Here is a 25,037-nt window from a genome sequence, read left to right as displayed (position 1 = left end):
TGTTGGAGTATGAGGAGTACGGTTAACAGGGCAAGAGAAGGGAGGGTGCCAGTCAGCACGTAATGGCAACGATCGAGCATGATTTCCAGGCTGAGTGGCAAGTGCACCCACCTGGGAATAGAGGCCTGGGTTGAAGGATTGCTGGTCTTGAAAAGTCGGAGAACTGGTTCATCAGGAGTTACAGGTGGAGAGCTGGGAAGGTGGGAATGTAGAGTTCTGTACTTGAAGAAGGGACTTCTGGCGCCCTGCCTTAGAGCTAGGGTGGTTCTGGGGGATGATAAGGCTCTGGGGGCGGCCATGAGGCCAGAATTCTGTGTTGCTGTTTTGGAGTGGAGCAAAAGGTTATCAGAGATAAAGTGAACTAAGGTGAGGGTGGAGAATGGATGGTGAAATGGTCCATGCTGGGGCGGGGAGGAGTGAAGTGGAGCAGAAAAATGGAATGATGATCATGAGAGCAGAACTGAGTGGAAAATAAGGAAACGGAGATTTCCGAGAAAGGAGTCTACTTTGCTCTTTGTATATTTTTTGAAAAGCACTGAAGCCCGTTCTCAGGCTGTCAGCAGTGACTTTGAACCCAGGAAATGAATGGGCGTAGGTGTGTTCTTTGACTTAAGCATGAGTCTCATTTCATCGAGGTGTTCCAAGATGTAAGGCAGCTCATGCAGAGAGAACTGCGTCTTCTTCCTGGTTAGTCATTAGGTTGCTGGCCCTGTGCCTTGGAATGCCCTTCTGGGCAATGGCGAAGTGTCTTTGATATGCCTCACCTATTGTTTACCTGTCTACTAGGAAAATCAGAACTGCCAAGGGATTCTGAAAGGCAGATACAGGCCATTACAAAACAAGACTAGCTTGCGTACTGCCCTCGTTCTCCCACACGAGGGGTGTGTGTTCCAGGCAATTTTCCCTTTACGTACTTTTTTGCCCAAGTTCTTGATCCTTTTAGAATCTAAGCAGTATTTTTTCAGCTACAACTTCTCGAGCACACGTACCCTGTGCTAAGTACTTTCGATTCTTATTTCACCCCCCCGCAAAACACCTTATGAGATAGGTCTTATTCTCTCCATTCTAGAGAAATGAAAACAGAGGCTCAGAGATGTAAATTACATTGCCCGAGTTTATATAGTTAGTACCTCACTGAGTCCGGATTCAAAGCCAGGTCAGTCTGGCTCCAAAGAGCGTCTTAACCACGTTGTTCCCAGGGAGCAATGAAAGCACACTTATTTAATATACTTTATCCACTATAATGTTATAATAATTTTGTGTGTTGTTTCAGCGGGGTTATTACCAAGTTGAACTTTTCACTTCTTTCCTCAAGACTATTTCTTAATGATATGAACAGAGCTGTTGGGAATTGGTTAGTGTATGTATTCCTCCCTACCTCCTCCCAGTCCTTGCCTTCAGTGATGGTCCCTGGCTGACTCCTAGTGGAAAATGTGGGAATCGTACTTTCTGGAAATTAAATGTCAAGACAGGGAAAACAATACTGAGTTCTTGAAGTTTATAAGTACCAGGAAACTTCTGGGAAATAGCCATATTGCCTATTCACAGACATGGTATGTAAATTAACTCTCGTCGGATTAATTGAGAATAAAGGTGAAAGTAGACTTCTGCATCTTATATATTCACGTGGTTCCATGAATGTACTTCACAGAAACTGAGCTGACATTTGTGTTTGAAATTAACTCGGACTAGCAATCTCAAACTCTGAAAATATGATAAAAAAAAATCTCAGTATTATAAAAAAAAATCTAAGAGTTTGTTTTCTCGAAATTAAGGTGACTGCATCAAGGGTTTTTTTAACTGATTTTTTTAAACTAAATATGATTGCCACTTAGCTTAAATATTTCTACTGTGATATCACAGATTGTGGCAAAAGACAAGTAAAATTATTTTTCAGGTTATTTTTAGCATAATGTCTGTAGGTTAAATTACACTACCATCAAAAAATGAAAATGACATAAAAGGAGCAAGAAAGCCTATCTAAATTAGTTTTTTCTTTGAATCCTCAAGCAGAATGATACATGTTGGAGCAATTAACTTAATCTTTTCCTAGTCCCCTAAGCATTGATAGCATGTGGGAACAATTACAACACAAGAAGCCTCAGAGGTTGGGGTTGAAGTGGGGAGGAGCGTATGTGCGGAGGAAGCCAGAATCAGGGTTTATCAGGCCCGATGGTAACTTAGAGGGTGGTTGCTATCTAACGTGAGTCCAGGGCCCATCATTGGGTCCTAGTAGCAACTGTGAAAGGTGGGTCCTATCTTACAGCCTTAGGCTTGAGGAAACACATTCAGAGATGTGAGAGCACCCACCTCGTTAAGTGCCAGAGCTGGGATCACAATCCATGCCCTTCAGACGGCAGCTCTTTCTCCCGCTTGGAGAGCTTCTAGGGCACACGAAAGGGATGGTAGGTGCAGGGGTGCGGTAGGGAGCCAGGAGAGTTAGCTGACGATAATGGCTAACTCTATAGCTATTTGGAAAGAGGAAAACAGGAGAAACTTCCAGAAACCGTTTTTGCAATCAACTCAAAGTAGTTATAAGGCCCCAGTGATATGGTGGTGTAGATCCTCGGCCCTGTCCCTCGAGCTTTGGGTTCAGTAGATCAGGGTTGGGTAGCAGGAATCTGCATTTTATGATAAGCGGACCAACAGATGCTAATGATCAGCTGGGTTTCAGAAACTTTAGCGGAAGGTTCCCCTCCTTTCTCTCTTTCTCCTTTCTTCCTCCTATCTCCCTTTGTCTCCCTCCCTCCTTCCTTTCTTCAGTCCATGCACCCACCCACCCCTCCACATAGGGCCTGCAAGCTTAGCTCTGCAGCATCAATTGGCAGCACCTACCACCCACATGGGGGCGCTCATCTGTTTGATTCCCTTGAACTATGTGTTAATGCCTAAAAGAAATGAGTTTTTTTAAAGCTTTTTAAAATCCCCTTATTCACGTGGGGTAAAACCTGTATAAGGATTGGTAGTTTAAAGAAGAAACAAAAAAAGATGATTGCAGTTATAGCTATGCCTTCTTTCTTTCAGGCCAAGCAAGCAATACTTGAAATGGATGCCATTCGTAAGTTTTGTCTTCTAAACTCAACTTGAAATTTCATCGTCAACTTGTACTTGTCACGTTTTCTGTCTTAAAGTTTATAAAAATGTCAGTTGTAAGAAAGTAGCTGCTCTCTGCTCACTGTTTTAATGAATCGAGCCAGTGGACCGTATAATCTCTTCCTAACACATTGACTCGGTTCTACACTGATTTCACCTGGTTTATCTGTGAGTCGCCTGATGACTGGCCACGTATCTAGGTCTCTGTATCAACTAAGCAATGTAAGATATGCTTCCAGGGTCAACTCTTACCCCCACCTCCACCACCACCAAAATTTAAGCTCCCGCAGTGCATTTCCCACCTCACCCCACTGAGAAAATCTGTGTTGATTATCTGCAAGAATCACGCTAGCTAGATAGTTACTGGTTTTCCTGATGCTGCACAAATTTTAGATTACAACTGCCTCCCCTCACCGTGTGATTGTATTTCTAGGCTTATAAAAGCAGGCAGAGAATAAATAGAAGTGAGGTCTTTCCTATAAAATGAGTCCTTGTTCAACGGCACTTACCACATCCTTGTTATCTCCCCGATTAAATGGAATGAAGAGAGAAACAATGACTATAAACACTGACAACCAGATCTGACAGAAACTTTTTATTTTATTTTATTTTTAATCTTTAATTTATTTATTTATTTATTTGAGGAAGATTAGCCCTGAGCTAACATCTGCTGCCAATCCTCCTCTTTTTGCTGAGGAAGACTGGCCCTGAGCTAACATCCGTGTCCATCTTCCTCTGCTTTATATGTGGGATGCCTACCACAGCATGGCTTGCCAAGCAGTTCAATCTCCGCACCCGGGATCCAAACCGGTGGACCCCGGGTCGCCGAAGCAGAATGTGCGCACTTAACCACTGTGCCACCGGGCTGGCCCCCTGACAGAAACTTTGATTTAAAACTTTCAAAATAACTTTCTTTTGAAGAATCTTTCCCCAAGTGCAAACACTGATTCAGTTACCCTCCAACCTGCCAGTGGATAACTCTCCAGCAGAAACAGGAAGTGTTACCAAAGTAGAAAGATGAGCCCCGGTGCCACTGTGGTTGAGATTCCCCATTTCATGTCCAGCAGATCCTGAGAAGTGATGCTAGGTGGTCCCAGGCTGGGCCTCACTGCCCTGTTTTCTTTATTTTTATTTTTTGCTGGGAACGATTCACCCTGAGCTAACATCTGTTCATCTGTTGCCGGTCTTCCTCTCTCTTTTTTTTTCTCCCCAAAGCCCCCAGCATATAGTTGTATATTCTAGTTGTAGGTCCTTCTAGTTCTTTGTGAGCTGCCACCGCAGCATGGCTACTGACCGATGAGTGATGTGATTCCACACCAGGGGAACGCTGAAGCAGAGCACATGGAACTTAACCATGGTTAGTTATGAGAACTGGCTAGGCTATGAGAGCTGGCTCCCTGTTTTCTTTAAATCCCCATGTGTTTTTCAGTGGAAATCTCTTTAAGAATTTTTTTTTAATAGAAAGTGCTCTGAAGAGAGGGCAAGGCCATGGATGGGCAAACTAGGAGGAAAGATGAAGAATGTGAGGACGTGGAGGAGCCAGCTGTTACTGTGACTAGCTCTCTTCAGCAAAATTATTTACTTATTCCCAGGCTGTGGGCTCGTGCTTGGAAACCAGGAAGATTCTAGGAGTACACAGAATGATTTCCAGCCACTAACTGGTGCCACATGCTTCTCTTCCAGGCCCAGGACTAGGCCAGAACAACTCAGCCTGTGAAAATAACCTTATTTGCCCTACCCTCTCCTTGGACTTGGCTGGGTATGAACAGAGTAGGCCAGTCCATTGGACCAAATGACCTCATTTATATAACTTTTCCACTGACACTGGAGAACAGTATGTGGTCTTTACAATCCTCAGAACTCTCTGGAACTTTAGATGCCCGTCAGGAGCCTTAATCCCAATTTGAAGAACACTGGTTTACAGTTGCATCCTAAAATTTTCTGTCCTCAGCCTTCAGGGTGCAGATGGTCATTGAATATGCTGCACTACTTTAGGATCAGACCAGATTTTCTTAATCCAAAGTCTGTGTAGCCTTAGAAAGGGTGGAAAGACATAAACTATGAAATTAAATGAAAACCCCCTTCCCAGTAAGAGAAGCTAAAGCATTCATCAGATGTTCAAAGGAGCAGTGTCTAGAAGAATACTGAGTCACTGCGCTGGACGACAGCTTCCATGGGGCGGGAAGGACTCGATGTCCTCCACCACAGCACCGGGCAGAAATGCCCGAGAAATGGTCACTTAGATTGAATTCTCCAGACGGTTTTATCTTGACAGGACCTCTATTGTGGCCCCTCCCTGAAGTCTATCAGGAACCTTGGTAACAAGTTCAGCTGCTGAGATTTTTATTTGAATGGAGTCTTCCGACCTCTGTGGGTCATAGAGTTGCCGATGATTCTGAGTGGCAGGAGGGAGTTACTGCACCTTACACCGTTTGACTGTCTAGGAAGGGTAAAGCCAATGGGTATAACTCTTTCTGCCAGAGGGTGGAAAAGGACAGTACATAGAAAGCGTGTGCGTGCATGCATGTGCGTGCGTGTGCATGAGAGAGAGAGAAGGCAGCTAAACTAGCTGGCCCACTCCTTGAAGTCTCACAGAAAGCTCAGGATACATGTTCAACACCAATTAAGGAAGGAGGCATTGTATCCGTGCCTGATGAAAAGGAATAATCCAGAGCTATTCAAACCAAGTCGTACCCATTTTCTGCAAAGTCCCTGAACCCCTCGTTCTTACCGATGCATGTGGTTATCTTCACAGATTATCCAGGCTTCTGTTACAGTCCTGATGGAGAGACGAAAGCATTTTGCGGTTCTAGAGATGGGTCTGCCCCGAATCGGCTGAGAAGAAAGTCTGGTAAATAGGGTGTTGTAATCAAAATTTCATCATTATGGGGGGACTAGTAATAAAGGTCCCTTTCAGTCTGACAAAGGGCATTTTCTTTCTGGTTTTGTTTTGTTTTTTTGATGAGGAAGATTGGCCCTGAGCTAACATCTGTGCCAGTCTTCCTCTATTTTGTATATGGGACGCTGCCACAGCATGGCTTGATGAGTAGTGCGTAGGTCTGCGCCCAGGATCCGAACCCATGAACCCCAGACCGCTGAAGTAGAGCGCGTGAACTTAACCACTATGCCAGAGGGCTGGCCCCTTCTTTCTGGTTTTTGAGCTCATTGCCAGTCTGAATGCATTCGAGGCTGCCAAAGATGGGGCTCTCTGGCTTTTGTTCTAAAACTCTTTTCTACTTAACTCTGTTTTCTAGTGACTATAAAACATATCCGTCAACTAATTTTGCTTTGTATAGCATCTTACCATTGGCACACAGGTACTTAAACCCTATTTACTATTGCTCGTGGAAAAACATATGCTATAAATGACATAAAAAGATTATTCCAACCTAAAATTGTAACACACGCTAGCTTTACCAGACTCCATGTAGCACTCCCTTAGCCCTCAGATTTTTTTATTTGAATCAGTGTTTGTTGAGTGCCTGCCTAATCCCCTGCATTGTGCTGAGGGCTGGGAGTGCAAGGATAAACAATATGCGTGATTCCTGCTTGCAAGGAGTTCACAGTCTAGTGCGAGAGTCAGAAAAGGTGAACAAATACCAGTGTGTGTGATGGAGCTGTGGCAGAGGTGGATGGAGAGAAGAGTGGAGAGACAAAGGAGAGAGAAGGCTTCACAGAGCAGAAGACCAGAACCCCAGGTGGCATCTGGGGGCTGAGGAGGCAGGTCAGGGGCGGGAACAGCACATGCAGAGGCCCTGAGACTTGAGCTAGCCTACCTTAGGTCAGACCTCCGTTGCCGGTCGTTTGGTCCGGCTGGCACATGGGATGGAGCTGGGGTGGAGGTGGAGGTGGGCAAGGTGAAACGAAAGGAGATGTGGCTGCAGAAGATGCAGATACGGTCCTGATCATGGAAGGCCAAGGAGGCCAGGCAGAGGGTTGGAACTCGATCCTGCAAGGATTTTAAGCAATGAACTTGCGAAAAAGAGAATTTTGACCTGATGCAGAGAATGAAGTAGGCAGCAAGACCAGGTAGCAGGCTGTCCCTCTAGTCTGGGTGAGAGATGGTGACAGCTTGGATTAAGACAGTGGAGACTGAGCTGGAGCATGACTGGGATCTCACAAGACTGTGATGGATGAAAACAGGAGACATTTCGAAGGACGTCCTGGTCACTAACTTGGGAGGATAATATCAGTGACAACTGAGGTAGGAAATAGAGATGAAGGAGCAGATATGGGGGAGACCACTGAGCTGAGACTTGCCGAGTTTCCTAGGTCATGGGCACATTGGGGAAATGTCAGATTGGCAGTTGGCATTTGAGGTCTGAGGCTTGGGACAAGCATTGGGGATAAGAAGATAAAATTGAACATTATCAGCTTATAGGTGGTAGTTAAAGCTAAGGAAGGTTGGTTTGCTTGTTATGTGACTCCTGATTACAAGCTTAATGTTTATCTTACAATGTTGATGGAGTGAATGTCTTGCTGCTAAGTATCTCTAAGCAATGGGGTTGATAAAAACTTTTTAGAGCTCAGTTAATTTGCCCATAACGTAATAACTCATTTGTAAAGAAAAAGTCTTGATTTGGTTTTGCAAATGATGCTGGCTTTCTTTTTTTCTCCCAGAACCTTCCTCAAGATCACATAAAGTTTTGAAGACGAGTGGTAAGTCCTAAAATATATTTTCTTTTTCCACTCTTATTGATATACAGGTGAAGTACAGACTGACAGATTTGAATACAGAAGGATTAACTTCTCTAAGTCAAAGTGCTCTGTTATAAAATGTGAAGCAAATGACATAAAATGTTTGCAATATAGATAACAGGCATGAAAAGATTAATATTATATAAAGAAATCCCATACCTCAAAAAGAAGAGACGAAGGACTCTTTTTTTAAAAGGCAGAAAATATAATTAGGCAGTTTTACAGAAGAAATACAAACTGCCTGTAAAATTTATAAATGGTCACCCATATTAGTAATCAGAAAAACCATACATTTAATTGACACAAATGGGGGGACAAGCCATGAGCTTGGCCAAAAGATAGACAAAAATTGGCACTCCGAAACTATTGGTGGGAGCATCAATTTCTGCAGACTTTTTGGAGCAAGAGTTGATAGTGCATTTAAATTTAAAATGCGCACTTGCCCTTGACCCAACAATTTCACTTTTATAAATTTCACCATGTACACTTGCCATATAGAAGCATTCGCGCAAGTGTGGACAGATCTGTGTGTGTGCGCTTTGCAGTTTGTAAGAGGACACCACATAAAATGCCCATCTAGTGGGAAATGTTCAGTAAGTTGTAGTGTATCGTCAAATGCTGCATGGAACATTCTGCAACTGTCAAAAGAGTGTCCCTATATATTTGCATATTGCACCTCTATATTAAAAACTAAACAGAACTGTGCATTGTGGTGGGATGGGGGCAATGAGTATGGGACCCGGGAAGATGGACCTCAAACTGTTGAGAGTGGTTGCCTCCACAAGGTGGGAATTGTGGAGAAGATTCGACCACTTTTTACTTTATATGCATCTGTAATTAAACAATTTTTACAGATGAAACACACGTAATTAGGCCGTCTATAAAGATGTAAATCTCTCCCCACAGTCCCACTTGCACCACCCGTTAACGCAGCGTGAAGGCACCCCTGTTGATAAATGCTACGTCTTTCAGTTAAAACCAAGAAAATGTCTAAAAATTAACAGAAGCATAATCTTATGTTTAAATGATTTTCATGGCTTAGGATGTGTGGGGTTTTTTTCAGGTAACATATTTGGGGGGAGCTTTTGAAATTTATTAACATGGATTGATCCATTGCTCTCAGGGATTAAAGAAGATGGATAACACTCAGCTGTATGTCAGGCTGTTTTACATACAGCATAGGATAGATATAGGATAACTGAGACTCATTCTCTGAAAATTGGGTCTAAAGGGCCCATGAAACCTCTCGGGCTTCAATTATTAACAGTGTTTAAAAGTCTCATAAAATATTAGTGCTTACCTATGTATGAGATACATTTTTAATTCTCAAACTTAAAAAACAACTTTTATTTTTCAGAAACAGCACAAGACATCCAAAAGGTAAGCACACTTACATTTCTTATTTTGAAATGTCGGCATTAGGGACCCTTCTAGAGCTCATTCCCAGCCTGTCTGCCAAGTATAAACAATTATTTCACATTTTGAAATCAATTTAAGTGAGGACTCCCGCTTATCAACATCCTCCCCCACTCCCTGCTTCATCTCTCAGAACTGAGACAATGATTTCTTCATCCCTCTGCCCCACCTCTGGCCCAGAAGCTACAAGGTTGCCCTAGGATCTTACACTGCACACTGCTAGTGTGGCCCACGCCATGTGGCGCTCTGCCTCTGTGCGTGTGAGACCTAGGCCTCACATTATGAATATTGATCCCGTCTCAAAGCATAACCTTTAGTCGCCAAGATCCCCTTCTAAGGACATGGTCCTGCTCCAAGTATAAGAGGTATGATGAAATGTGACATAAGGAACCCTCCGTCTATCAAGTTTTGATTTTTCTTCCTCTGATAAAATGTCAGGAGATGGGGAATAAAAATGGGATGCTCTGTTAGCAGATGTATATCCAAATTTGCTACCTGTGAAGACTAGGTATTGTATCCTGACCTGAGTAAACCATGTCCAATGTGGCTCCTGACCAATTGTCTCAATTAGTAATTCCTAGAGAACTGATCGTGGCTTTTTGTTTGATGTTGACATATCTATCGGGATGTGGCTATGAAACTCTGTCCCCACAGTTCCACTTGCACCACTCCTTAGCACAGGGCCAAGGTGACCTTGTGGATCAATGCTGTATCTTTCAGTTAAATCCAGCAAAATGTCTAAACATCAACATAGTCCTGTCTCTTAAGTGGTTTTCTTCAAATTAGGGCGTGTGGATTTTTTTCAGGTAGTACATATTTTTGTTCGGAAGCTTTTGAAACTTATTAAGACTAATTAGTTCATTGTCCTGAAATATGGCTTGAGTCTTTGATTTTTTAATCCACTTAGTTTTCATAAACAAACATTGCAGAACGTGCATTGCTCTTTAAGGCAGCCAGCCTAGATCATGGAGCCAGCCCCACTCAGTACCAGGTCGGGGACTCGCTCTGTCACTAGAGATACAATCTCAAGAACTTCTTGGAAACCTTCTATAGCAGTGATCAAGCTGAATCTCCATATGGCGGCTAACTGAACCTTATAAAATCTGAAGACAAGGAAGAAACAAAACACTGATGCACCTTGTTCTTAGTGGTAAAATTCCGTGTCCTAACAGTAATGAATGTATACTAGATGCAAGGAGAGCAGATTTACTGATGACTGAAGAGCTTATAAAAGGAAATATTCCTTAGTAATCACTTAATATTCCTTCAGAATATATATTCCAAGGCCTTGTGTGTATATGTGGATGTATGTATGTGTGTGTAGATAGATGGATAGATGGAGAGGTAGATGGATAGATAGATGGATAGATGGATAGCTAGATGGATAGATAGATAGATAGATAAATGGACTGATAGGGAGAGAGAGGTTAAGCTCATATATAAGCTGTGGCTTGAGACATGGATTCAAATCCATTTTTGCCACTTATAGGCTGTATAACTTTAGGCAGGTTGTTAACCTTACCAAGACTTAGTTTCCTAGTTTACAGAATTGTTGTAAAGGTTAAATGCAATACTGTGTTTTAAAAAGTGCTTACTACAGTATTTGGCTCAAAGCAAGTGATCCATAAATGATAGCTATTATATTATTATTAAATAGCCATGATACTGAGAATGTGGAAAACAGAAAAAAAATGTTCATCCTGGTTCTAATGAAATTGAGGTATCTAAACTACATGCTTCTATGTTGTTTCCAATCCATGTACTGATTCATTCTTTCTTTTTTTTTTAAAGATTGGCACCTGAGCTAACAACTGTTACCAATCTTTATATATATATATACACATATATATATGTATATTTATTTTTTCCTTCTTCTTCTCCCTGAAGTCCCCCAGTACGTACTTGTATATTCTAGTTGTGAGTGCCTCTGCTTGTGCTATGTGGGACATCGCCTCAGCATGGCCTGATGAGCGGTGCCACATCTGCGCCTAGGATCCAAACTGGAGAAACCCGGGCTGCCAAAGTGGAGCGCACGAGCTTAACCACTGAGCCACAAGGCTGACCGCATGATTATTTCTTAATCTAAGAGCTTCTTCCCTTCTCCTGATGATTTATTCGATGTAAATTTTCAGCTTCCAAAATACTGTTATCTTCATTTCAAGTGTAATTACCTTAAAAATGTACTTTGATACTAACAATTCAGGTTTCCTGATTTTCTAAAACATCTGGGGGTTTTCTGGGATGAAAGATTTTAAGAAGGTATTACTTCTGGCTGTTCACAAAATCGTTTTGTTACACTTTCCAAGTAGATTGTTGTGATTTAAGTGGTTAATGTCAACTTGTTTTATTTTATAAACTGTAGTTATTGATGCCTATATTTATAAACATTATACCAGTGTAGTCTACGATGAAAAAGGAGAGATACTAAAGGATTAAAAAAAGAAACATTAAAGCCATAAATATAGTATATACATATATGTGTATCTACATAGATCCATATGTGTGTGTGTTACATTCATTTATTCCTAGGCCTCAAATGGTCCACAGGTTTACTATGTGAAAAAAGTGAAGAAAAGATTAAATGACCAATTGGATTTTTTTTATTTTAAATTTTTTATAGAAAAATATCATTTGGGCTGAAATTTTATTCTTGCCCTCCTGACTTTCTTCTTTCCTCCCTGATAGACAGACAGACATTGATAGATGGATATTCCAAAGCAATATGTATGCCAGTTTCATTGATAAGTGGTGAAAAGTCCTTGCTAATTTGACCTTATAGGTTACTATAATGTTTTGATCAGAAACTATGTCCCTGGTACCATTAATTTGAACGGGTCTTAACCATTTCAACTCTTTGAAGCTAATCCTTATATCTACAGAGCACGAGAGCGATCCACGCCCTCTCTGCACAGTTGAGCCCCATCAAGAAAAGTTCCAGGTTATAAAAGACCGCATTGTGTTTTGTTATTAGAAATCGTTAATGTCACTCATATTTGACTCCCTAACAGGCATCTAAGTTTTACTTAATTAAACGTATTTTGAAAGAAAATAAAAATTTAATTAGCTCAATAATGGATTAAATTGCATTCCTTCAATGAAGACTCTTTAGCTAGAACCTATAAACCAAGGCAGTGCTCATCAGATTCACGACGGGTCTGCAGATTTAAGGGGAATCCTTGCAGTGGGCAATTAGATCACTGACAGGGGCTTCTGGTATACCAGAAACCACGATAAGATGTCTAGGAGTTGAGCCCCTAACAGAAACCAGATATTGTGGCCCTTGATACCTATGTCTGTTCATTTATATAATGTTATTTGCCAAGTGCACATTGGAATTATTTGAATTATCTGAGAGTTTTCTATATTTCACTAGTTCCCTATGTTGGGGCAAGGGATTTAGAGTCAGACCTGGGTTTGTCTCCTAGCCTGTCTACTGACTAGAGAAGGCACATTACTGAACCTTTATGAGCCTACATTTCCTTACTGTGAAACTGGTGCAATTGTATCTAATTCATATAGTGATGGTGAACAGTAAGTTTGGAGAGTGTCTGCAAATGGCCTAGCCTATTTCTAAGTATCACTTCCTGTCCTTTCTGTCCCTTTTGCAAAAATCTGAAGTACTTTTCAACTCAAAGTCAAAAATGTTTGCTGATCATTTTGTTTAAAAATATTACAGTCTAGCGGGAGAGGCAATGTGCAAATACAGGAGAACATTGTAAGTTATGTGTCCATGGTGCCGTAATTCAATCCGTATGTTTCTGTCCTCAGGTTTCCAGAGAAGAAGGGTCTCCCCAGCTGACTTCAGCAGGGCCATCTTCCGCCCAGAGGAACAGCCAGCCAAGTGGTTCTGCCTTTATCAGCGTGCTTCGCGGGGGTGGAGCCGTCAGAAACATCTGGACGGACCACCAGATCAGGCAAGCCTTGTTTCCCAGCCGACGCTCCCCACAGGAGAACGAGGATGATGACGATGATTATCAGATGTTTGTGCCATCCTTTTCCTCTTCGGATTTGAACTCGAGCAGACTGTGCGAAGACAGCACTTCGAGTCGCCCTTGCAGTTGGCATATGGGACAGATTGAGTCCACAGAGACCTCCAGCTCTGGCCACAGGGTTGTTAGGCGGGCCAGCAGTGCTGGTGAGAGCAACACGTGCTCTCCTGAAATAAGAATTAGGGATAGTGATGGCTCTCAGTACAGCCCCCGAAGGGAACTACAGAATGACCCTAAAACAGAAGGGCAGGATGGAATGACTCCCTTTGGGTCATCTATAGAGTTGACTATTGATGATATAGACCATGTCTATGATAACATAAGTTACGAGGACTTAAAAGTAATGGTTGCTAAACGGGAAGAGGCTGAATCCACTCCCCTCAAATCAGCCAGGGACTCTGTTCGCCCCAAGAGCACCCCGGAGCTAGCTTTCTCAAAGAGGCAAGCCGGCCATGAGAAGAGCTCTCTGCACACCAAGAGAGATGGAGCTCTCATGGGTCCAGAGGCCTTGAACCAAAGCCCACATGAGCTTCAGGTGGTTGAGGAGAACATTTATGATACTATCAGGGTCCCAGATCCCCCCTCCCTGGATTTCAAATGTAGCAGCCTAAAGCGGGCCAAAAAGAGCACCTTCTTGGGTCTGGAGGCCGACTTTGCATGCTGTGACAGTCTGAGGCCCTTTGTTTCCCAGGACAGCCTCCAGTTCAGCGAGGACGAGACACCTTACCACCAGGTACCCTCTGATCGTGATTATTTGAGTTTGCTGTATAGCTCTTCCAGCTGCAACTTGTCTGTGACCGATAAGTCTATATCTGATAAACTGTCTGAAGAAGTGGACGAAATCTGGAATGACTTGGAGAATTACATCAAGAAAAATGAGGACAAAGCCAGAGACCGGCTCCTCGCAGCATTTCCTGTTAGCAAAGATGACGTGCAGGACAGGCTGCATGCCGAGAGCACCCCTGAGCTGAGCAGAGACGCGGGGCGGTCCGTGTCCATGCTCTCCCTTCCCGAGAGCCACACTTTCCTGTCGCAGCGGAAAGACAGGCCTGGCAGAGCCAGCCGGGCCCACTGCCCATTCGAAGATGACCTGATTTCTAAAGAAGGCTCCTTTATGAGTCTAAACCGGCTCTCCCTGGCCAGTGAGATGCCTTCCATGGAAAATACCTATGACTTGGCCACCAGCAGTCTCTCCCAAACAGACCTGGAAACCCCTGAGCCTGGGATGGATGCCACAGATAAGACAAAAAGCAGGGTTTTTATGATGGCCAGGCAGTACAGCCAGAAGATCAAGAGGGCAAATCAGCTTTTAAGAGTGAAAAGCCCAGACTTGGAGCGGCCTCCGGCCAGCCAGCAGCATAAATCTGTGCCCAAAGATCTGGCAGCCATCTTAGAAGACAAGAAGCAAGGAGGGCCTGCCATCGGTACGTTCCTTCACACTGCCTTTCTTCCTTCTTGAAAGTAAGACATGAGAGCAGCTCTCGGGTTCTCAATGTCCTTAAACTGTGAGAACATTGTCACTCGACGTTCATGCTCTCACAGTGGGACCACAGACTGACTGACAGACAGACAAGGCTGTTACTCACCTTTTCCCACTTCACCGCATCCTACAAGGTGGGGTGATGTGGTTCAGAGGGTTTCATTGTGCGTATAACCTGGTGACTACAGATCTGATGTTTTAATAGAATCTGAAGTATGAAAATAGCAGTTGGTTTGACTGTGGCATCCACAGCTGCTCCCTGGGTATCAGTAGTGTGTTCTCAGGCGTGGTAGCTTGTGGAAGCTGTTAGGGTTTGGAAGCATTAGGAATAGGATTGCTCTTGGCTCCAGAATCCCAGCAAAAAGCCCTACACATCCTAACAAAGACAGACAGGAGCCCTGTTTGCATTCTTCTTTTTAGCTGTTCACAAAATGACTCAGTTGTTTTCTCACGTATTTCGGTTACTGGTTGATTTTTTAAAATAGCTGCTGTTCTGCGCTTAAGGCCGTCGCATTTGGTATTCTCATGTATGCTTCTGAGAAGTGTAATTCTTTCCGTCAAGTCTCCTTTATGGGGCAGAAGTAAACCAGGATCTCAGGTATGATGTTGGTACGCTTAGGACTAAAGGGAGGACATGTTCATGGTTTGAGGTTTTTCTCCGTTATAAAGAAGCACATATGCTCTGGCTAAAGTAGAGAAGGTTCTGAAGGATGGAACTTAACACCGGTCTCCGTGGAAGAGCATAGATGTGAATACAGCACACTGTTGTCGTGGAAAGGAACAACCCGAGGGAGAGGTGCAGCTCTTACCTCAGGAGCTGTTCCCCTCCAGACGTAGAGAGATTTCCGCAGTTAGACCCAGGAGTCTGCATTTTAAAACAGTGTGGATTTGTCAGTCATATTTTAAGACTCTTTGCCCTAGATTTCCTGACAAAGGGCCAGCTCAGTATCAAATGAGAGGGGACAGCACTCCAATTAATGGAAAACCCAGGAGGCTCCGCATCAGGGCACACTCAGATCGTCCGCTTGATGGCCACATAGCTCAACTGGCCAGTTGATGCCACTAACCTCTTTTCTTTGGGGTTGATTTGTTTATCTCCATGGAAACCAGAGAATAAGAAGGAAATCTCCAAGTCCTAAACGAATCCACAAGTGAGAAGAATCTGTAGGGTTTTTTTTTTAAGTTTGATAGTATTTAAGAGTTGTCTAAAGCTGTGTATGCTTTTCCTAGAGCTAATCATAGAGTAAAATTTCTTAACAGACAGGGAAGTTAAGCCCTGGAATTGCCACCTGAAGGATTTTACAGATTCTTTGAGTTCTTCTTCTTCTTTTTAAGTAAAATAAAGGTTAAAAATGATTTTTCTATGAATGTGAGAGAGACGAAGTCGGATATATTTTTCTCCTTGCAATAATATGCTTGAATTAATTCATGCTCCTTTTCCAACACCAGTGTTGCTAAGCTGGTTTGTTATATGTAGAAAAAGTGACTGAGTTCCGACTGCAGGAGTCTTTTTGGAGCATAGATGGCATTAGAAACAGTGGCAATGCAACCGCTGTCAGAATCTAGGTTAGGGCTCCTCAGAATGGGAGAAAATATAATGCTAAGGTCTCCGATGATGATGGATTATGTCAGCAAACTGTCGTTTGAGAAATGGTAATGGGCTGAGCCAGGTTGTTTGGGATATGGACCATCCATTAAAATGCCAAACTCTGACCTTGATAGAAGCATCGATACTAAATCATTAGGGCTTACAACTCCCTTGAGTAGTCTTCTGTTTTACCCACCTTTTAAGTATTAATAGAGTTCCATTTGGGGGTTTTCTTTTGCTTCTTTTCGCTTTTAGTTTGTTCTCCTTTTTGGTTTGCCTGCTGGTGCCTTCCCATAGGCTCTTTTCTCGGCTTTGTGTCTGGGTCCATTCTTGACATGGTGGGCTACTATCGACGTTCTCCCCCAACAAAGAGGAGAAGATCTCTCCAAAGTCATCTTCTGAGAGTGGAGTCTCCCCCTGCTGTCTGGCAGGAGCACGTCCCTAGGGCCTGCCATCTCTTGGACCTGAGGAACCTTCCATCTGGGTGGATGGAGACCACTTCCTGTGCCCACTAGGCTTTCAATCAGTTGACGTGATGACTCCTTTTCTCTCTCTTGTTTATCTGGGCACAGGACGTCATAATCGAACGGACCGATTCTCCAGACTTCTTCGTATGGGCCTTGCCACTTTGCCAGGAGCTTGCTCTCGGTGTTGTACGGAAGGAGGAGCAGCCTATTCACCTGCTGAAACTCTCGAGCACCTTTATTGACCTCTCTAGCCGGGGTCTACAGGCCCCGGGTCAGATTTCCGCCTATAAATCACCCAACCAGGTCTAGTCGCTCCCACCTTTCAGAGCCTCTTGTAGCATGCTGGCCATCTCGTTCAGTCAGGCCTCCCTCCTGATGGTCTTTGAGGCCAGGGAGGCCTTTGGGTTCCATTTTTTTGTGGTGTTTTACGTGGTAGAAAAGTCCACACAGGCTTGAGGAATTTTCCTCCCATGTCAAGTAGGGAAGGCAAAATAACATTTTATCCTTTGGTCTGCATGTCAAGCAACATCAGAAACATTGATTTTAATCCTCTGTCCATTGAAATAATATTTCCTGCCTCACTCAGCAAGGATCACTTCAAATTTTTATCTGGAATCATAAGAACTCCACTTTTTAGACCTATGAAAGAGAAATAAACCAGAGACAGCCCTGGGGTTGTCACATAATGATAATGTACATATTCTATAAAGATTATTAATACCAAACTAAGGATTAGAGAGAACCTTGATCTAGCTGGCTAATGCTAAGCTTTTTAGGCTAGAGGGGTCCTCTTTGGCTGGCTGTTTCCTATGTATGTGGCTAAGCAAATCTGTTTAATGGCAGCCATTGCTCTGGAAGCCCATGTCTTGTTCACACTGGCATCAAGCAAATTAGAGAGACCCCTGAGAGGTCAAGCTGAGACCAAAAAACAAAAACCTTAGATAGGCACAGTAAATTGTCTACTTGTGAGATGCTTTTTATTCCAAACTTATAAATGGTCAACTTTTTATTATCCAAAGACAAATTGTGCCGTTAGGAGTTATCTGTAGGAAGCATTTTAATCAAAGCCTGTCTTCTGGCTTCCCCTTTTCCTGCCATGCCCCTGATTTCTAGGCTGCCTTTCCACTCAGTGGTATGGTCTTAGGAAAGTCACGTCTATTTTTAACACTATGCTTAAAATAAAAGGGAGCAGTCCAGAAATTATCTGAGTAATGAAGTTAGTTCTTAAGACCAATTTCTATCTGAAACTATGCTTGGTGCTTTGTGGGGATTCTTCCCCAAGATTAAAAGCTCGTGGACTAGCTGGAGTAATAAATTAGCCCATATGAAACAACTAGCAACCCAGGATTGCCTGTGCAGCCAATAGCTAAGAATAATGGTGCACACCAAGTGCATAAGACATCAGAGAAATCAGTTAGAATCGGATTCATGGAAGGGATAGGGCTTCTGGAAGGTCTTGAAAGGTAAATAGGGTCTGATTAAGCAAAAGAAGGAGGAGAGAGTGTGATAAGGAAGAAAAAGGCAAGATAAATAATATGGGTATTTTGGATAATACATGGTTTCAGATTATCTGGGCCACCCTGTTCTAAAGTCAAGAGCTAATTGTTCTCACAAGTCTTTATGGTTATATTCTGATACTGGAATAGTTTACCCAGATTTTTTAATTAGCTCTCACTGCTTCCCCCAAAATTGTCATCTTCTTGGAACCTTGTGAAAGTTCAGAGCCTTCCTGATTCAGCCGTGGGGTCAGGCTCAGGGCCATAGTGTAGATGAGAGGGGCTTGAGCAGAAAGGTCTGACTTTCAGGGGGGACTGCTAACCGAAGGTCCAGCTGCCTTGGGTTGGATTTCATAGTTAATGAAATACTATGGATTTCAGGGCGGCGGACATGGGCACCTTGGTGTCCTTGTACACTTCCAGTCTCTTAAGTGCTTGCGAAATCTTAATTGGTACTGAAAGTCTTTACTATGCCCTTTAAGAAGTAATAGCTCGAGTTTCTGTTATTAGACATTCCAAACTAATAATCTCTGTCCTTCAAGGGAATTTGGACTTGAGAACAAATCTGAAGGGTCCGCATATAGGATCTATAATGAGAGACTGAACAGACTATTCACCTCGATTCCTGGGACGAGGGGCAAGCAGTTTGAGGGAGTTGCATTTAAAGGGCACACAGAATTATAGCAGGTGGTTTTCTGTCCTCACAGACCATAGACTGGAAAGAAATGGCAGAAACTCAAATATTTATTTAGTTTAAATTCAAGGAATAATATACAGACAACAGGTTACTTAAAAATATAGGTAGCTTAAAGAAGAAATGTGATGTCACTTACTTGCTGGTCATCCTATATAGGATGGATTCCCTTTATAGAGATGTGTAGATGTGGCCTGAGCAATTTATAGGGGCACATGGAATTCCTGGATTCTAGGGTGGTCGTGTGGGTTACCTGGATTGGGGAGGGTGGAAGAGAAGATGGCTCTGGAAATTGACATCTCTGGGCTCTCTCTCTTAAATCATTCCTGGCCCGGGAGAATGCTCTATCCACATCATGGTTCTGTTAATATCTGTAGAAATGCCTGCATTCAGAAGTGGAGCTGAGAGGAGAATGGCCTCAGAGCTTCATTTGAAGTGGCAATAGCTTTCATGGAAGTACTGGTCAAATCCTGTTCTGAAACCAATATTACAGAGCATTAGATGATCGATTATATGCCCAGATGGCTCATGCCTAATGACTTGGAAGCATAGACTTCCGCGCCTGGCTTCTTGGGGATGGGAAAGGAGGCGTGGGTCAGTCAATACATGTGGTTTTGAAGTAGTGGAAGGGAGGACCTCCCGTAGACATTGGGTCCCCAGACAGTGGCAGTGGAGGGCTAACTGGAAACAAGAAGTACAGGAACAGCCACTGGGAGCAGGCTCTTCCGGGAGTAGTGGTCTGAGAGCAGTCAACACTGGTGAGGAGCCAGGGGTAGCCATTGCTTGCTGGATTGTGGCCATGCTGCTTTTAATAGCTGACTACTCGAGCTATTTCTCATTGACTAGGTTTAAGTGCTGACTTTCTTGTTTTTATGATGCCTCTTTTTAGCACTGAACTATTTCATGCCCATAAAGAACGCTAGAAATTTTCATTACAAATAGCAAACATTTGCAGCCCTGCTGTTGGAATGAAATAATCCAGAATTAGATCAAATTAAATGGACTTTTAGGTGGCATTTTTGTTTTTTATTAAACAGTGGGTTATTTTATTACTTTGTGTTGCTTACTTTTCAATGATTACTCATGCTCAAACTTTTAAAAGGCCGGTCTACTGTTTCAGTTTTTAAAATAGGTTTGTTAGAATGTTATATTCTTATTTTTTAAATCTTCATGTGTAGAAATAATGCTGTGTATGTTTATTGTTTCAATATTTGCCTTCCAGGTGCCAGGATTGCTGAGTATTCCCAACTGTATGACCAGATCGTGTTCAGAGAGCCTTCCTGTGAGACTCGGAGGGAGGCCTGGGCCAGCCCTCAAGACTCCTCCACCCTCACGTCTACATCGCCTTCCCAGGCCCAACATGGGAGCCAGGATTGGCTTCTGCATTCGACCTATAGTAATGGAGAGTTAGCAGATTTCTGTCTCCGACCAGAGCAAGACTTGAAGTCAAAATATTCCACTTTTGAGATCAGTCCAAAAAGTACTCCAAGACAGTTGTCCACCGCTTGCTCCGTGCCTTCTCTTCAAACCTCTGACCCTCTGCTGGGCTCCATACAGAGACACAGCGTGGTGGTCAGTCAACCCAACAAAGAGAACTCCCTTCAGGGCTATCCTTACAACTCTTTGGGTCGGAAAGGAATCAGTACTAAATCTCAGCCTTATAACAGGTCCCAGTCATCTTCCTCCATCTTAATAAACAAGTCAGTGGACTCCATCAACTACCCTAGTGAAATGGAAAAGAAACAGCTGCTGTCTTTACACAAAAGTCCCAGGTGTGACAGTCACCAGGATTTGCTGCCAGGTATCACTGACTCATGTCAACAGGGCCCTGAAAGACGCTCAGATCTCACCCTCCAAGACTCACAGAAAGTTCTGGTGGTAAATAGACATTCACCTTTAAATGCCCAAATAGCTACACAGAACTATTTCTCCAATTTCAGAGAGACTGAAGGAGACGAAGATGACTATGTGGAGATAAAGTCAGAGGAAGATGAGTCAGAGTTGGAGCCATGTGACAACCGTAGGAGGAAATCTGACCCAAAGATGGTAGATGCTGACTTTCCTGATGTCTGCAGCAACAACACCGCTTACTCTTTGAATAGTCCATGTACTCCAAAGAAACCAATAAGCGGCAAACTTGGGATTTCACCATATCTGACGTCATACAACGATTCTGACAAACTGAATGACTATCTCTGGAGGGGCCCATCTCCCAATCAGCAAAATATTGTCCAGTCTCTGAGGGAAAAATTTCAGTGTCTTAGTTCAAGCAGCTTTGCCTGAGATTCTTAATAGCAGCTGCCTGAATTAATTTCTTATCATGCTCATACATTACAGACACTGAGAGGTGTTTTATATGTACCAGATTAAAACAATTTTGTAATAACCTGAGGTGTAAAATATACTTTCTTTTCACAGCACGACTTTTTGAAATGGCTGCCCATCCAGCCAGGATTGTACTGTAACAGATGTCAGCAGCTCACAGTGTGTTTTCTGATACTGATTGTCTTCATGTTTCATGTAAGTCAATCTCACTCGAAAAGTTTAAGGCTTTTTTTTTTTTTTTTGCTTGAGGAAGATTAGCCCTGAGCTAACATCTGTGCCAATCTTCCTCCATTTTATATGTGGGTCACCACCACGGCATGGCTGACAAGTGGTGTAGGTCCACGCCTGGGATCCAAACCCCAGAACATGGGCCATCAAAGCAGAGCATTCCAAGCTTAACCACTGTGCCACGGGGCCGGCCCCCGGCTTTTTTTTTTTTTTTTTAACATGCGGCCGTGATATTTTTTTCCCATGTCCTGATAGTGCCCAGACTTTAACAAATGGGATAATCCTCTCATGATATCCAGAAGCCATGAGTAGTTTTATCCTAGGACTCAAAGGCAGCAAGGAGGGTTTTTCATGTATTTTAAAAAAGAAAAGAAACTAAAGTTGTTTAAAGGATCATGCTTATATATGACATTTTTGTTACATTTGTGGCAAGATGCTGGAATAATTTAAGCTAGAGATCCATTTTAGGGTTTCTATGCTCTTATTCCTACATCAGTTCATTATGATGCAGAAATTGTGTAACTGTTGGAAATTAGAATGTAGCAAGACCAGTTTTTTGAAAGCAAAAGTCCTTAACTGTATTCCTGGACAAGGCCTGGAGAATGTGCTGCTTATCAGGTTTATTTTATGATTTCTAGGGTAATGAATGCTTCCCCTAATGGCTTAAAGCCAAGTGCAAAAAAGAGCAAATTGACTTATTAGAAAAGATAGGTTGACATCTGGGAACAACTTATCTCATCATATTACAATTGAAAGATGCGGGTAAATAGAGCCCTTCATACTATTTTTTGTGCCTGCCTAATCAGCACAAAGTAAACCATAAGCTGAAATAAAATGAAGCACTTTAAAGTTACCCCATCCAGAGCAGCTCTTCATATGGATTTTCATGAGTTTTGTACTCAGCCAAATGACCTCATTGCAACCTGGAGGATTTCGTTGACTGCAGTGAAATTTATTTTCTAATCCCGACATAACAGTTTTCATTGTTTTGAGGCATATAAAAGAACAGAATCTTTTGTTGCCAAGTTCTGACTAACAGCATCTTTGATGTTGTCATTATGGTCTTTAAATAGCGGTTCATTGTGATACTATGTACTAATCTAACTCTTTATGGAAGGAAACAGAAAAACAAAATAAGACCTTGTGAGTCAAAAGCAAAATCAAGCTAAGAGAAAAATGAAGGCAGACTTATTGCTATTTTATAAAGATATTTTATTGAAGACTTCAGTCAATGCAACAAGAATGTTTTCTCAAACAGTGGCCACGGTATTCTCATTTTTAGGAGTTTTACATTCTGTGGCTTCTCTCTCAGCCTCTCAATTTTCATTTTAAAAGATACCATAATATGTGTGGGGAAAGGGGATGTGGGCTTTTCTTTTAAAGGAGAGCAATGATGTTGATTTGAATCAGGGACATCTTAAACCATCATTCTTGCCCTCTTTTTAAGTCTTAATGCCTCTCTTTCTTAAGTAGAAAACATAAAATGTGACCATTCTATTTTACACACAGGTACCTAAGGCCTTCGTTTTTTAAAATCACAAAAAATTACCCCCATTTCTTGCTTTTCCATACTCTTCTTTCTTCTTGTAGCTTATAAAACAAAGTCCATATTGACTATCACGGTTCTGCAAACATTCCTTCTTTCATTGCCTTTCTTTAAACGTGAGTATTCGTGATTAAGCAGTATCAGAAAAGAGAAGCGTTGTAAGAAAGTGTATTCTTAGACTTGAGAGGTGTCTGTAAGTGCTTTTATAAAACTAAGTGCACTGACTCTTGTCCCAGGAATGCAGTTTTCCATTTTTGCTTTGTAGTTTGTATGACCCAATTCTGTATTATCCATATTACTGTGGTGTCTTATTCTCAGAAATTATTAATTCTTCCCACCATTCTCTTGTTGCATGACCTTGATGTCGCCTATAGGAATACACGCCACCGCACGAAGGTGGATACCTTACTGTATAAAATGTCTCTGTGGTTGTCTTTAGGTTCTAGGACAAATCTGTAGTTTCATAGAACACTTCCGTCGGCCGGAATGCAGATTTTGAGAGCTGTGTGTATGTATATAATCATGTTCGTATTTTTCCTCAAAGTTATCAATTAAGTGCTTTTGTTTAAAATAGTTTCTTTTGGAGGTGGGGTAGGGATGTATATAATTGGGGAAAAAAGGTATATGTACTTAAAAGTATGTCAAGTTCTTATTAGGTCTCTGTACGGAAAGTTCAATTTTTTTTATAAGTTCACTTTTCACGTATTCTATTCTTTGTGCAAAAAAAAAAATGCATCTAGGAAAACATAGTTTAAATACTGTATATAAGATAATGAAAGTTAGTAATGCTCATTATTTAATAAAGTTTGTAAAGTACGAAGTAAATTACAGTGCGAATTAATGCGTTTATTCTAGAAAGGTCAAGATTTTTCCAAGTGACATTTAGGTATAATACTTTGTCTTGCTGTATGGGCCATGCAGAAACTGCTTCAGGGTGCTGGTGACATCCCAGGTTTCAGTGGCCCATGACAGACCATTTTCTGTATCTTTGGGTTTCTTTTGATATATTGAATTTAGTCTGGGCTGATTTTTTTTTTCTTGATAGGTGGCCAAATTACATGAATCACTAGATTATCTTTTTCATTTTTTTACTTTGTAGGAACAGAAGACATCCTTTTAACTATTTCATTATTGAATCAAAAATTAATATAACACGTTTGGGGCACAAATTAAGGTTTTTTCATGCAACATCATGTTCTGAGTTTTCTTTGATAGACAATTTTACAGGGAACACAGCATGCTAATATAAATTGGTAATTATCGACACTTTCTAAAACAATTTTATTTCCAAATATGAGCATAATATCCTACCCCATTATAAGGAAAATATAGGTTGCCTAACTTTCCTGATACAGAGGAAAACGGCCTTTAAAATTTTCTTTAGAGTGTTTTAGAGTGGAGAGTTTCGAAAGCTCACACTGAGGATCCCTCAGACTGTTCCCCCTGGAGGGTGAAAACTGATGGAGTTTTGTGTGAGTCATCAGAGTTCAGTTTAGAGAAGCAAATGAAGACAGAAAACTCTGCCCTGCATGAATTCTATACATAATTAAATCCTTAGAGGGAAAAAAAATCTTAGAAATCAGGTTTGTAATGAGCTATAAATACAGCTGTTAAACATGACTATTCAATAACGTTTGTCTATTAAGTAGTCTTTTGATATAAAAAATTAACATTTGCTCCTCAAAATAGAAATTAACAATCCTTCAAGAGTTCTCACATCCTTTATGCTACATAACTTCCTCTATCTGGACAGTGGAAACTACGCCCAAGTCTACCAGCCAGAAAGGGATTATAATAAAAGAAACTGCTTCATGGGCAGGTCTGGTGGCACTGTGGTTAAGTTCACGTGCTCCACTTCAGCGGCCTTGGGGTATTCCGGTTTGGGTCCCAGGCATGGACCTACACGCTGCTTGTGAAGCCATGCTGTGGGGGCATCCCACATACAAAATAGATGAAGATTGGCACAGATGTTAGGTCAGGGGCAATCTTCCTCACCAAAAAAAAAACAAAAACAAAA

The 25,037-nt window shown here is 42.1% G+C and overlaps 1 protein-coding gene across 8 annotated transcripts in view; it reads left to right on the top strand.

Moving 5' to 3' along the window:
• The window catches only part of PLEKHG1 (pleckstrin homology and RhoGEF domain containing G1), a 221,161-nt gene extending 197,316 nt beyond the window's left edge, over window positions 1–23,845 (top strand). For all 8 annotated transcript variants that reach the window (XM_070603283.1, XM_070603285.1, XM_070603286.1 and 5 more), the window contains 6 exons: window positions 3,025–3,058; window positions 5,849–5,944; window positions 7,714–7,752; window positions 9,149–9,171; window positions 12,976–14,620; window positions 20,144–23,845. In XM_070603283.1, coding sequence (XP_070459384.1) covers window positions 3,025–3,058; window positions 5,849–5,944; window positions 7,714–7,752; window positions 9,149–9,171; window positions 12,976–14,620; window positions 20,144–21,204 — 2,898 coding nt within the window. In that variant the 3' untranslated portion in view covers window positions 21,205–23,845. The remainder of the gene's footprint in view (window positions 1–3,024; window positions 3,059–5,848; window positions 5,945–7,713; window positions 7,753–9,148; window positions 9,172–12,975; window positions 14,621–20,143) is intronic.
• The last annotated feature ends 1,192 nt before the right edge of the window (window positions 23,846–25,037 follow it).

The sequence above is a fragment of the Equus przewalskii genome, chromosome 32, assembly GCF_037783145.1.
Source record: "Equus przewalskii isolate Varuska chromosome 32, EquPr2, whole genome shotgun sequence".
Classification (NCBI taxonomy): domain Eukaryota; kingdom Metazoa; phylum Chordata; class Mammalia; order Perissodactyla; family Equidae; genus Equus; species Equus przewalskii.
This window is presented reverse-complemented; position numbering and strand designations above follow the sequence as displayed.